This window comes from Elephas maximus, chromosome 19 (genome assembly GCF_024166365.1).
Source record: "Elephas maximus indicus isolate mEleMax1 chromosome 19, mEleMax1 primary haplotype, whole genome shotgun sequence".
NCBI classification, from domain to species: domain Eukaryota; kingdom Metazoa; phylum Chordata; class Mammalia; order Proboscidea; family Elephantidae; genus Elephas; species Elephas maximus.
Window position 1 is genome coordinate 1,173,500 of NC_064837.1, and position 13,395 is coordinate 1,186,894.

General features: G+C 39.8%; 1 protein-coding gene across 6 annotated transcripts in view; it reads left to right on the forward strand.

The window, feature by feature from the left end:
- The window catches only part of SPECC1 (sperm antigen with calponin homology and coiled-coil domains 1), a 477,242-nt gene that overhangs the window by 360,521 nt on the left and 103,326 nt on the right, over positions 1-13,395 (forward strand). For all 6 annotated transcript variants that reach the window (XM_049860224.1, XM_049860218.1, XM_049860220.1 and 3 more), the window contains one exon: positions 815-896. In XM_049860224.1, the coding sequence (XP_049716181.1) occupies positions 815-896 (82 nt within the window). The remainder of the gene's footprint in view (positions 1-814; positions 897-13,395) is intronic.

Sequence of the window (13,395 nt, forward strand, 5' to 3'; positions counted from 1 at the left end):
GGATATAGAATTCTTGATTGACAGGATTTTGTTTTGTTTCGTTTTGCCATTTAACCCTTTAAATGCCATCCCACTGCCTTTTAGTTTCCATCATTTCTTATGAGAAATCAGCTGTTAATCTTATTGAGCCTCCCTTATACGTGATGATTTGCTTTTCTCTCATGCTATTTTCAAGATTCTTTTTGTCTTTAGTTTTTGACAATTTGGCTATAATATGTCTCAGTGTGGACCTATATGAGTTTATCTTGCTTGGAGTTCAGTGAGCTTCTTGGACGTGCATATTCACGTCTTCAGATTTGGGAAGTTGCCAGTCACTATTTCTTCAAATATCTTTTCTGTCCTTTCTCTTTCTTTTTTCCACCTGAGACTTCTGTGATACATATGTTAGTATACTTGAAGGTGTCCCACAGGTCTCTCAGGCTTCGTTCATATTTCTTAATTCTTTTTTCTTTCTGCTCAGATTTGATAATCGAAAAAAATTGTGTTTGTAAAAAACAACATTTTTACACATATCCTTAAAAATACATAGAGTATTTCATGAAGGATACGCACGAAGCCGATTAACAATGACTACTCCTGGGAAGAGAAGAGCTGGGTAATGGAAGTAGAAGACTCTTCATTATATGCTTTCTATGTTCTTTTTGAGGATGTGCCAATTGCATTTATTACCTGTTAAATAAATGCATTGTTTTTAAAACCCCCTGGGGGTGGTTCTAACATGCTTGAGAACTGTTCTACACACATACACACACCAGTGTTTATGCTCTTCTTGATATACAAGGTCACCTATTCTTATTCCCTTTGGTTTTTATAGAGGCATTCAACTTGCAGCCATGTGCCGCCAGCCAGCAAGGGGGCCACTCAGTGTCTGGGTCTGCCAGACCTTCCCATCTCAGGTAAGTTACCTTAACTATGAAGTATTTCTGACTTACTTTCTTGTTGAGCTGACTTTTTTCCTTTTTTTTTTTTTTTGCATGAAACTGAGCTTAGAAAAATAATTTGTGGCATTTATTCTAAGCCATTTCGACCTATAAAAGTCATGTTGTAGACAATATATCCTAGCAGTACAGCTGACGGAAGGAAGTGTTTTCTGCCAGTTGTGCTTCTCAGTATGCATGTATCAGGGAGAAACGCCAAACTTTGTTCTTCTTCTTCTTTTTTTTTTTTTTAAGTGAATCTCAAGAGAATTATCTTCTAATCTCTAAAAAATATCTATTTTAAGAGAAAATATTATATGATCCTGAATGTTTAGTGCTTCCACAGTTCCTAGAATATGGCTGTTTTGAGGCCTTTGCCTTTGAATGTGACCTCCTTTCTGTTGTTTTACCAGATTATCTTATTCAAACCCTGATAATGAAGAGGTAGTGGTGATCAGCAGTCCTCACCATTTCATGTTTCCATTTGTGCTGGCCATCCACGCTGATGGCAAATGTGAAGTAGCAGTTGAGGTTGGGGACACCGGAGTGAGACTGCTTGGTCTTGAGTCTTGGGACTGCTACTTATGAGCCATCTGACTGTGGCCCAGTTATTCCCCTTCTCTGTGCTTTGGTTTCCTCGTGTTTAAAATAGATATTAATGCTCTCTATCTCATAGGACCATTGCAAGGACTGACTGAGTGAACATACATAAAGCATATAGAACACTGCCTGGTGTGCAGTAAGCTGTAGAAATCTTTGCTGTTATCATCGTCTTACCTACTGGTCTCTGCTCTACTAGGTCACACACCCAGGACACTTTCAGTCTAGTAAAATGTTCAGGTTAAAAAAAAAAAAAAGCCCATTGCCATTGAGTCAATTCCAACTCATAACGACCCTAGAGGACAAAGTAGAACTGCTCCATAGGTTTCCAAAGCTGTAAATCTTTACAAGAGCAGACTGCCACATCTTTCTCCCATGAAATGACTGATGGGTTCAAACCACCAACCTTTTGTTTAGCAGCTGAGCACTTAACCACTGTGCCACCAGGGCTCCTTTATGTTCAAGTTACTTGAAATATATGTCTTAGAAATTTATTTATAAGTATGCTATTAATGAGGAAACAAAAAATAAAAAGAACACTAAAAAAAAATGCTATTAATGAGGAAACAAAAAATAAAAAGAACCCTAAATACAATTATTTACTGGTGCATTTGGGAAGGATGGAGTCCCTGGGTGGTGAAAACAGTTAACATGCTTGGCTGCTAACCAAAAGGTTGGTGATTTGAGTTCACTCAAAGGTGCCTTGGAAGAAAGGCCTGGCAATCTACTTCCAAAAAATCAGCCATTGCAAATCCTATAGAGGCTTTACCAAAAGAGTAAAAAGAGAACCTACAGACGGGGAAAAGGGTTTTGGCTATGACATATCCAACGAGGGCTTAATCTCTAAAATTTAAAGAAAACTTTAACACCTCAACTGTAAAAAGACAAACAACCCAATTAAAAAATGGGCAAAGAACATGAACTGATACTTCATCAAAGAAAACACTCAGGAAGCTAAAAAAAAAAAAAAAAAAACACATGAAGAGATGCTCGCTATCATTAGCCATTAGAGAGAGACAAATCAAAACTACAGTGAAATACCACCTCACACCAACAATAATGGCACTGGTCAAAAAAAACAGAAAACAGGAAATGCTGGTGAGGTTGTGGGGAGATTGGAACTCTCACACACTGCTGGTGGGAATGTACAATGGCACAACCACTGTGGAAAATGGTGTGGCGCTTCCTTAAAAAGCTAGAAGTAGAAATACCATATGATCCAGCAAACCCACTCCTAGGTATTTATCCTAGAGAAAAAAGAGCTGTGACAAGAATAGACATACACACACTATGTTCATTGCAGCATTATTCATAATAGCAAAAAGATGGAAGCAGGCCTAAGTGCCCATCAACATATGAATGGATTAACAAACTGTGGTACATACACACAATGGAATACTACACAACAATAAAGAACAATGATGAATCCATGAAACATCTCACAACATGGATGAACCTGGAGGACATTGTGCTGAATGAACTAAGTCAATCACAAAAGGACAAATATTGTAGTGACCGCTATTATAAATAGTCAAGAAAAGGTTTACACACAGAAAGAAACATTTTTTGATGGTTACCAGGGATGCTAGGGGAGGGAGGGAAAATCACTAGAGAGTAGGCACGTTAACTTTGGTGAAGAGAAAGGCAGTACACAATAAGGGGGAAGTCAGCAGAACACGGCCAGGGCAAGAGTAGACTCTGAGAGGCACGCAAGAATAAAAGGCAGCGATGGTAAATACTGTAACATAATTTATGAGTAGATACACAGATAGATATGTATGCTGAATAGGCGTGGAAGCGTGTATGGGAGTATGCCCATGTGCATATATAGATTTGGCTGTGACTATTTCTACATACATATTTGAATGTGCTGCATGTATATTTATATATACAGTAGAGCCCACAGGGTCACAGTCATGGAAATATCCTAGACATAACCAGACTCCTCGTGGGACTGAATTACTGGGCTTGAAAGCTGAGAAGCGTGGTCTTGGGGGACATCTAGATTAACTGACATAAAATAGTTTATAAAGGCAATGTTCTACATCCGACTTTGGTGAGTAGCATTTGGGGGTCTTAAAAGCTCACAACTATTGGTCTATTTCTGTCTGGAGCAAAGAATAGTGAAGAAAACCAAAGATTCAAGGAAAAAATTAGTCCAAAGGACTAATGGACCACAAGAACCACAGCCTGTACTAGCCTGAGACCAGAAAAACCAGATGGTACCTGGCTACCACTACCAACTGCTCTGACCAGAATGGCAATAGAAAGTCTCAGAGTGAGAAAAAAATGTGAAACAAAATTCAAATTCATAAAAAAGACCAGATACTGGTCTGAGAGAAACTGGAGGAACCCTCAGGACAATAGCCCTTAGATAGTCTTCTAATTTGGAACTAAAGCCATTTCCGGAGATCAGCTTTCAGCCAAATTATAAACAGGCCTATAAACTAAACAATAACACCTGTGAGGAAAGTGCTTCTTAGAACAATCATCTGTATGAGACCGAAAGGGCAACATGTGCCCAAAAGCAAAGATGAGAAGACAGGCAGAAGCAGAAAAACTGGACAAATGGAAATGAGGAACTCAGGGTGGTAATGGGGAGAGTACTGACATATTTCAGGGACTGCAACCAATGTCACAGAGCAATTTGTGTATAAACTATTGAATGGGAACTAATTTGCTCTGTAAACCTTCACCTAAAGCAAAAGGGAGGCAGAGAGGGTAGAAAGAAAGGAGAAAGGAAGGAAGGGGAGGGAAGAAGGAAGGAAGTCCTATGGAGGACAGTTCTGCTCTGACACCATGGGGGCACCAAGAGTTGGGGTAGGCAGATTTAACGGCCTGACTGAGACTGGAAGGACCCCGGTTGTCATGGCCCCCAGACCTTCTGTTGGCCCAGGACAGGAACCATTCCTGAAGCCAACTCTTCAGACAGGGATTGGACTGGACGATGGGTTGGAGAGGGATGCTGGTGAGGAGTGAGCTTCTTGGATGAGGTGGACACTTGAGACTATGTTGGCATCTCCTGCCTGGAGGGGAGATGAGAGGGTGGAGGGGGTTAGAAGCTGGCAAAATGGACACGAAAAGAGAGAGTGGAGGGAGGGAGCGGGCTGTCTCATTAGGAGCAGAGTAGTTGGGAGTGTGTAGCAAGGTGTATATGGGTTTTTGTGTGAGAGACTGATTTGTAAACTTAAAGCACAATAGAAACTTAAAAAAAAAAGTTGGGGTCAGCTCATCAGCAACTGGTGTTTTAGAAAGGACAGAAAATCAGAAATCTAGAAATACTTTGTTTCTAGGTATGAAAATTTCTATAACATGGTTTGAATAAAAATAAGAAATTCAAACTATACTTCTTTTAGATCACAGGTTTATTCTTATAAAACTTTCATATAAGCTTCACCCTTTAATTGTAAGTTCTCACCTTACTACATTTTTTTTTTCCTTCTAAACCTTATCTTTTTCATGGAATTTTTTTTTAGAATGAGATCAACAGTGGCATTGAGAATTTAAAGATTATCTCAGTCCATTCGTATTAGAGATCCGAGCTGTAAAGAGCTTAAGTGACAACCTAAAGTTTCATGGAGTTGTGATAGGCCTGGGACCAGGGTAGGGTTTTTTCCTGATCCAGTCCACTCTGCTGTGCTTCCTTTTGGTAGTAAGGCTGGCAGTTGGTCTTGTTAGCAGCTTCATAAAGAACTGCTATTTGTATAGGACTTGAAGTCAGTCATGACTTCAGAAGAAAGAAGGAAATGGTGCCCAAAGACAGTGGGTAGTCTAAGATAGGAGAATAAGGAACGAATAAAGAAGGGATACGTGGAGATAAAGAAAAAAGAGAATTTGAGGTCAAGTGGACCATGTCGTTGGTTATTCCTGTGCAAACTGAGTATTTTTTACTAGATATGGAGTGGAGGGGAGATCCAAACAGAGCATTTAAAACCTGCCTGATTTGAGTTCTGCATACTTGTTAAAAAAAAAAAGTGTTACATAGTGTGAAATAGGGAATCAGCTGGTTGCATGCATAGTGCTGGACACCTCGGTAAGCTTTTGATCATAATATTTGTGTCCTCTTCTCTGTTCCATCAGCTTTAAAACAAGGTAAATACTGAGGTGAACAGCACAATAGCTTTTGCACTGAAGTAAATAGTTTATTGACAACCATTCCCCTTTGCCCCTGCCAAGCCCCTGTCTACCTGGATGATTGTATTAACTATAATTAAGAAAAAAAAAAAAAGGATTATACAGTGAAAATTGCGTGCTTTCCAAGCAAGCCTTACCAACACTGAAATCACCAGAAGCTGCAAAAACTGTTGTTTTGTTGTTTTCTTTAGTGATGTAAACAGTGTTATTCTCTACTCTTTAGAACTAATTATCCTTACTCCCAATTTTACTACCCATAATTGAGGGCTATTTGCTGTAGAAATATTGTTTTCTTCCATGACTATTTCTGGCGTAATAGGTGGAGACCTTGGGTTCTGCCTTATTGCTAACCTGTTGTTTGGCATTGAGCAAGTCACTTAATTCTCTGAGCTCAAATTTCTTCTGTAAATATAAACTACACAGTCTAAAATTCTTTCCCATTCTATACTCTTATGATCCTTTAGAAATCTCATCTGGAGGAGGATTCAGCCTCTTTCCTGACCAGTGTTTTAGTTTGTGTGTATGTGTGTGTGTGGTGAAAATGTATGTAACAAAACACAAAACATACTCCTTCTCAATGTCTACGTGTACAACTCAACAACATTGATTACACTCAGCAACATTGATTACATTATTCAAGTTGTGCAGCCATTCTTCCTATCCCTTTCTAAATCATCCCACCACCGTTAACATAAACTCAGTGCCCTCTAAGCAAAGACTTCTCCTCTCTCCCTCCCACCTTTGGTAATCACTAATAATCTTGGGTTTCTTTATGTTTGCTTATTTCACGTAAGCGATATATACAGTATTTGGCCTTTTGCGACTGACACATTTTGCTCACCATGGTGTTTTCAAGATTCATCCGTGTGGTAGCGTGTATCAGGACTTCATTTCTCTTTAGAGTTGAGTAGTATTCCATTGTACGTATATACCACATTTTGTTTGTCCATTCGTCTGCTGATAAATATCTCAGTTGTTCTACCTTTTGGCTGTTATAAAAAGTACTGTAATAAACATTGATGTACAGGTTTCTGTTTGCTTTCCTGCCTTTACTTCTGAGTATATACCTAGGATTAGAATTCCTAGGTCGTATGGTAGTTCTATGTTCAAATTTTTGAGGAACTCCAATATGTTTATTAAAGTGGGGGGACCATTTTACATTTCCACCAACAGTGGATAAGTGTTCTAGTTTCTCCACAACCCCACCAACACCTGTTTTTTGGTTTTTCATTATTGACATTCTAACAGGGTTTTGTTTTTTTTTTTTTTTTTTTAACAGGGGTGAGGTGATATCTCATTGTAGTTTTGATTTGTTTCTCCCTAATGGTATCTATGGAGCCCTGGTGCACAGTGGTTAAGAGCGCAGCAACTAACCAAAAGGTCGGCAGTTCCAATCCACCAGCTGTTCCTTGGAAACCCCATGGGGCAGTTTCACTCTGTCCAGTAGGGACACTTTGAGTCAGAATTGACTCGATGGCAACAGGTTTGGTTTTTGGAGTAATGGTGTCCATGGGAACCCTGGTGGCACAGTAGTTAAAACGCTCAGCTGCTAACTGAAAGGTCAGCAGTTTGGCCCTACCAGCCACTCCTTGGGAGAAAGATGTGGCAGTCTGCTTCCGTAAAGATTACAGCATTGGAAACCCTATGGGACAGTTCTGTTGTGGCCTGTAGGGTTGCTTTAAGTCAGAATTGACTTGACAGCAATGGGCTTGGTTTTAATGGCTTCCATGAGCACTTTTAACTCAAACTAATATTATAGCAGAGAGTAGACTTAAAATAATTGTGTTTACTTATTTTTTAAAGACTCAGGCCAGGTGACTGGAATGGCTTTTTCTCTTATAGTTATCCTTTTTATAATTAATGTCACTGAATTGGGCAGATAGCAGCATAAACAGACCATTGTTCCAACCATCCCCCACAAACACAAGAAGAAATACAACAAGGAAACAATGCTCACCCTTGAGGAACTTTGAACTGGGGAGCAGAGGACAGCTTCAGGGAACTACAGACAGACAATCAACAAATCAACAACGAGTCGCATACGATAGGAAAATCACTTCTTCCACCATCCCTGTCCCTCCCCTAGCCACATGGGCAACTAGTCACTGCAAACTGGGGAAGCAGCCCCAGTAACAGTGTCTGCTTCCGTAACTACCACACCCTCTTCCTGTACAAAGAGACAGGAACCCAAGCTGCTTCTCTAAAAGCAGTAAGGCAGATACCCCAAGAGATCCATCTGGAGTGTGCCAGCACCTCCCCCACCTGTACATTGTGTGCTGCAAAAGCCCCTGCGGTGGAGTCTACTCCCGTTGTCAACACTCTGCCGTTCCCTCTGTACCCCATACCTCTGGCCTCTGTACCCAACAGGACAGACCTCCTGGGGATCACTTTAGGTCTGTTTGCCACTACCCTTCCAGTTGGCACTGAGGAGTACTGACTGACCTGCTGTGAGCTATGAAGCAGGCATCTTCAGTGGAGTTTACACTGACAGTCAGCATACTATGGGGTAGGGGAAGGGATCTGATAGCAACAAGGCATACATCCCTGGAGGTTCATTTACAGCATGACAGTCCCTCTCCTACCCAGTTATGGTTGACTGCAAAGCTGCAGCATATTGATACAGAAGGTGCCCTGCAATGGAGTCTGCTCCCATAGTCAGCACTCTGCCTGCATCCCTGTGCACCCCATATCTCAAGCCCCCAAAAACAACAGCGCAGACCTCTCTGAAGATCAGTTCTGATCTGTCTGTCCCCACTTCCAGTTAGTCAGCACTGAGGACTACTGACTGAGACTGCTGTGTGCTAGGAATCAGGCATCTTGAGTGGAGGCCACACTCAGCCAACAATCTACTGGGGAGACTCTGATAGAAACAAGGCAGACCTCCCTGGGGGTCCATTTGGAGCATGACAGTTCCCCTACCAGGCAACTGTCAGCTGCTGGACTGATAAAAATTCCTACAGAAGGACACCTACAGTGGAGTCAGAAGGCAGGTCACCTCAGTGGAGACTGCTCCCTCAACCACCACATGACCACTGAGGAACTGAAACCAACAAGACAGGTCTCTTGGAGATCCTTCCAGAGAGTGCCACCCCCTCCTCTTGAAATGGAGGGAAGGGTGCCTACGCTTCCTTTGAATGCCAGATCAGATGTAAGCAGCTCCCATAGAGCAGGGAAGGAGGCCTCAGCCAAAATCAAAGGACAACACTCAACCTCAAATGGGGCTGGCTGGGTGTGGGTTTTCCAACTGAAAACATGGTTGCAGAAACAAAGAAGGAAAGGGAGTAATAGAGGGGACTTCACCTCTTGGTGGACAGATAGAATAGCACATGATATCTTGACTGAGTGGTGGTGCCCGCTGGTAGACAGATTGGCCACGGCGTGTTCTCTGGTGTGTTTGGGGAAAACTGGAAGTTGAAAACTGAAAGTGGAACTTTTAAATAGTAATTAAACCAGGGAGGGAGAAGGAGCTATCACAGAGAGGGAGAGGAAATGGTAAGCAACGACTGAAGGCTTTGCCCACCTAAGAGTTTTTGCAGAAATTAATGCAGGCAGAAACACCAAATACTGGGGAGAACTGAAAAGGTTAACACACTTGAAAATTCCAGTGCCTCAACAAAAAATCACAAGAGATTAAGAAAAAAAAGAAAGAGTTATGATGGCCCATCCAAATAACATGATGAAAATATTGAAAGCACATCTATGGAAGACCAAATAATGAAAAGAATGGAATAATATAATACAACAATGTTAAACATAATTAGAGAGTTCAGAGAAAACATAGACAAAGATTTAAAAGAAATAAGGAAAACAATGCATGAACAAAATGAGAATCTTAAAAAAGAAATAAAAAGAGGCCAAACAAATATTTTAACTGAAAGGGACAGTAACTGAAAAGAGAAACCCAATGGAAGAATTTAACAACAGATTTAATCAGTCAGGAAAGAATCAGTGAATTAGTGGATAAGATAGTTGAAATTAAAGAAGCTGAAGAACAACAACAATAAAGGCTCAAGAATGCCGAGCAAAGTTTAATGGAATTATGGGACAACATCGAGAGACCTAATATACATACTATGGGAACTGCGCGAGAAGATGAGAGTTAGAAAGGGACAGAAAGAATATTTGAAGAAATAATGACAGAAAATTTCCCCAATCTGAAAAAAAGGCATGAATCTACAAATTCAAGCCCGAAGAACTCCAAGCAGAATAAACCAAAGAGATCTACACCAAGAAACATAATAGGCTCTCAAAAAGTAAGGATAAAGAGAGAATCCTGAAACCAGTGAGAGGAAAACTAACAGTCACATACAAAGGATACTCAATAAGATTAAATGCTGGTTTCTCCTCAGAAACATTGGAGGCCAGAAAGCAACAGAATGATGTATCTAAAATGCTGAAAGAAAAAAAAAATGTCAACCAAGAATACTACACCCAGTGAAACTATCCTTGAAGAAAGGTGAAAGTAAAACACTTCCAGACAAACAGAACCTGAGAGAGTTCATATCCACCAGACCAGCCCTACAAAAAATATTAATGGGAGTTCTGTACATGGAAGGGAAAAGACACCAGAAAGTAATTCGAAGCCATACATAAATAGAAAAACCCCTGATAAAGGAAATTGCATGGACATGCATGAGGGCTAGTAATAAGATATCTGTGCTTGATAATACTAATTGTTTTGTCCTTTATGTTTTTAATGACAAATGTATAAAACAAGGATGAAATTATGTCACAGGGCACATGAAATAATAAAGATGTAATTACTTAAAACAACACAAAATGGAGAGGAAGAGGAATGGTATAGGTATAGAATTTCTTGTATGTTTTTGAAGTTAAGTTGGTAGGTACCAGTTTACCCTATAATGTTACAAATAAAAAAAATGTTATAAATAGAAGCTGTTAAATATAATATTCCTGATAACTGCTAAGAAAATATCTAAAAAGCATACACTAAAGGAAACATGAAGTGAATCAAAATGACTCACTACCATAAACCAACGAAACACAAAAGCAAGCACTACAAAAGGATAAAGACAGAGAAGGCTTAAGACACACAAAATCAAATAACAAAGTATCAGAAACAAGTCACATCTTATCGTTAATTACAATGAATGTAAATGGACTAAATGCTCCAATCAAAAGGCACGAAGTGGCAGAATGGATTAAAAAAAACATGATCCAACTATATTCTGTTTATAAAAGACAAACTTTAGACCCAAGGCCACAAATAGGTTGAATGTAAAAAGATGGAAGAAAATATTCCTTACAAATAATTAACCAAAAGAGAGCTGGGGTAACAATCTTAGTATCAGACAAAGTAGACCTTTAGACAAAATCTGTTAGAAGACATAAATATGAACATTATACAGTGATGAAGGTCAATTCATCAAGATTTAACAGTCATAAGCATGTATGCACCCAACATTGAAGCACCTAAATATATGAAGCAGACACTGATAGAACTGAAGGGCGATATAGATAGCAGTACAGTAATAGGTGAAGACTTCAATACACCACTTTCAGTATTGGGCAGAACATGTAGAAAGAAGATGAACATGAATGACACTGTACGTCAACTAGACTCAACAGAAATGTGTAGAACACTTCAGCCAATGGCAAAATATACATCCTACTCCATTGCACATGGATCATTCTCCAGGATGGACCACGTGTTAGGTCATAAAGCAAGTCTTGATAAATTTTAAAAAGATTGAAATACCAACTATTTCCTCTGTCCACAGAGGAGTGAAGCTAGAAATCAGTAACAGAAAAAAAAAACAAACTGTAAAATACACAAACATATGGAAATTAAACAAGACTTTAGTAAACTACCAATGGGCCAAGGAAGAAATCACAGATTTCTTAGAGTTGAATTAAAATAAAACCACAACATACCAAAACTTATGGAATGCAGAGAAAGCAGTACTCAGGGGAAAACTTACAGAAATAAATGCCTGCGTGAAAAAAGAAGAAATATCTCCCATCAACAGCCTAACTCTACAACTTGAGAAACTAAAACAGAAGAGCAAACTAAGCCTAAACTTACCAGAAGAAAGGAAATAGCAAAGAGTAGAAATAAATGAAGCCAAAAACAGAAAAACAATAGAATCAACAAAACCAGAAGTTGGTTATTTGAAAAGATCAATAAAATGGCAAACCTTAAGCGAGACTGACAAAAAGGAAAAAGATGTAAATAACCACACTAAAAAATGAAAGAGGAGACATTACAACTGACCTGATAGAAATAAAGACAATTATGACGAATATTATGAACAACGCACAGCAAAAACTGGATAGCCTGGATGAAAGGGACAAATTCTTAGAAGCACACAACCTATCCTAACCTACTCAAAAGGAAACAGAAAATCTGAACAGACCTATAACAAGTGAAGAGATTGAATCAGTGATCAAGCCCCACCCCCCCCAAAAAAAGTTCTGAACCAGATGGCTTCACTGAGGAATTCTACCAAACATTTAGAGAAGAATCGATACCAATCCTGTTTAAAATATTTCAGAAAATAGAGAAGGAAGGAATATTCTCTGTGATGGCTAAGGTTGTGTGTCAGCTGGGCCATGATTCTAAGTGGTTTGACAGTTATGTGATGTAAATGTTTGTGACCTGATGTGGTCATCCCCCATTTTGTGATCTGATGTGAACAGCTAAGCAGTTGAAAAGCGAGTTTCCTTGTAGGTGTGGCCTACATCCAACATACACGGATGTCTGGCAGAGCTCAGGCACTCTGGATCCTGCATCGGATTCATCATCCTCTGACCTCCAGTTCTTGGGATGTAAGGCAGCAGCCTGCCACCTGACCTACACATCTTGGGATTCCCCAGCTCCCACAACCTCATGAGCCAGCAGCCGTCCAGCTAACCTCCAGATCTTGAGATTCACCTGCTCCCACAACCCAGTGGGCCAACAGCCTTCCACCTGACCTGCGAATTTTGGGTTCATCAGCCCCTGCAACCACATGAGTCAGGAGAAGCCTCCAGCCTGATGCTCCCTGCCTCACAAATTTGGAATTTGCTAGCCTCCACAACTGCATGAGCCTTTTCCTTGACATAAATCTCTCCATAGATACGTATTTATATATGTCTACTTCACTGGTTTTCACTGGTTTTACTCCTCTGGAGAACCCAGCCTGAGACACTCGCTAATTCATTCTATGGAGCAAACATAACCCTGACACTAAAAGTAGACAGAGACACCACAAGAAAAGAAAACTACAGGCCAATCAATATTCTTATAAATACAGATGCAAAAATCCTAGCAAACAGAATCCACCAACATATTAAAAGAGTCATACACCATGACCAACTGGGGTTTATATCAGGAATACAGGGATGCCTCAACACCACATCATTAGATCAAAGAAAAAGCATTTGCTAAAGTACAGCACACTTTCTTGATGAAAACCCTCAAGAAGATTTCAATAGAAGGGAAATTCCTCATATGATTCAGGGCATATGTGAGAAGTCAACAGGCAATATCATACTTAATGGAGAAAAATTGAGAACTCTTCCCTTGAAATTGAGAACAAGACAAGTGTGGCTGCTCTCACCACTTCTATTCCATATTGTGTGAGAACTCCTAACCAGAGCACTAAGGTAATTAAAAGAAATAAAAGGTATATGGATTAGAACGGGAGAAGTAAAATTATGACTGGTAGCAGATGACGCGATCCTGTACACAGAAAATCTCAAAGAGTTTGCAGGAAGTCTTCTAGAGCTAATAGAAGAATTT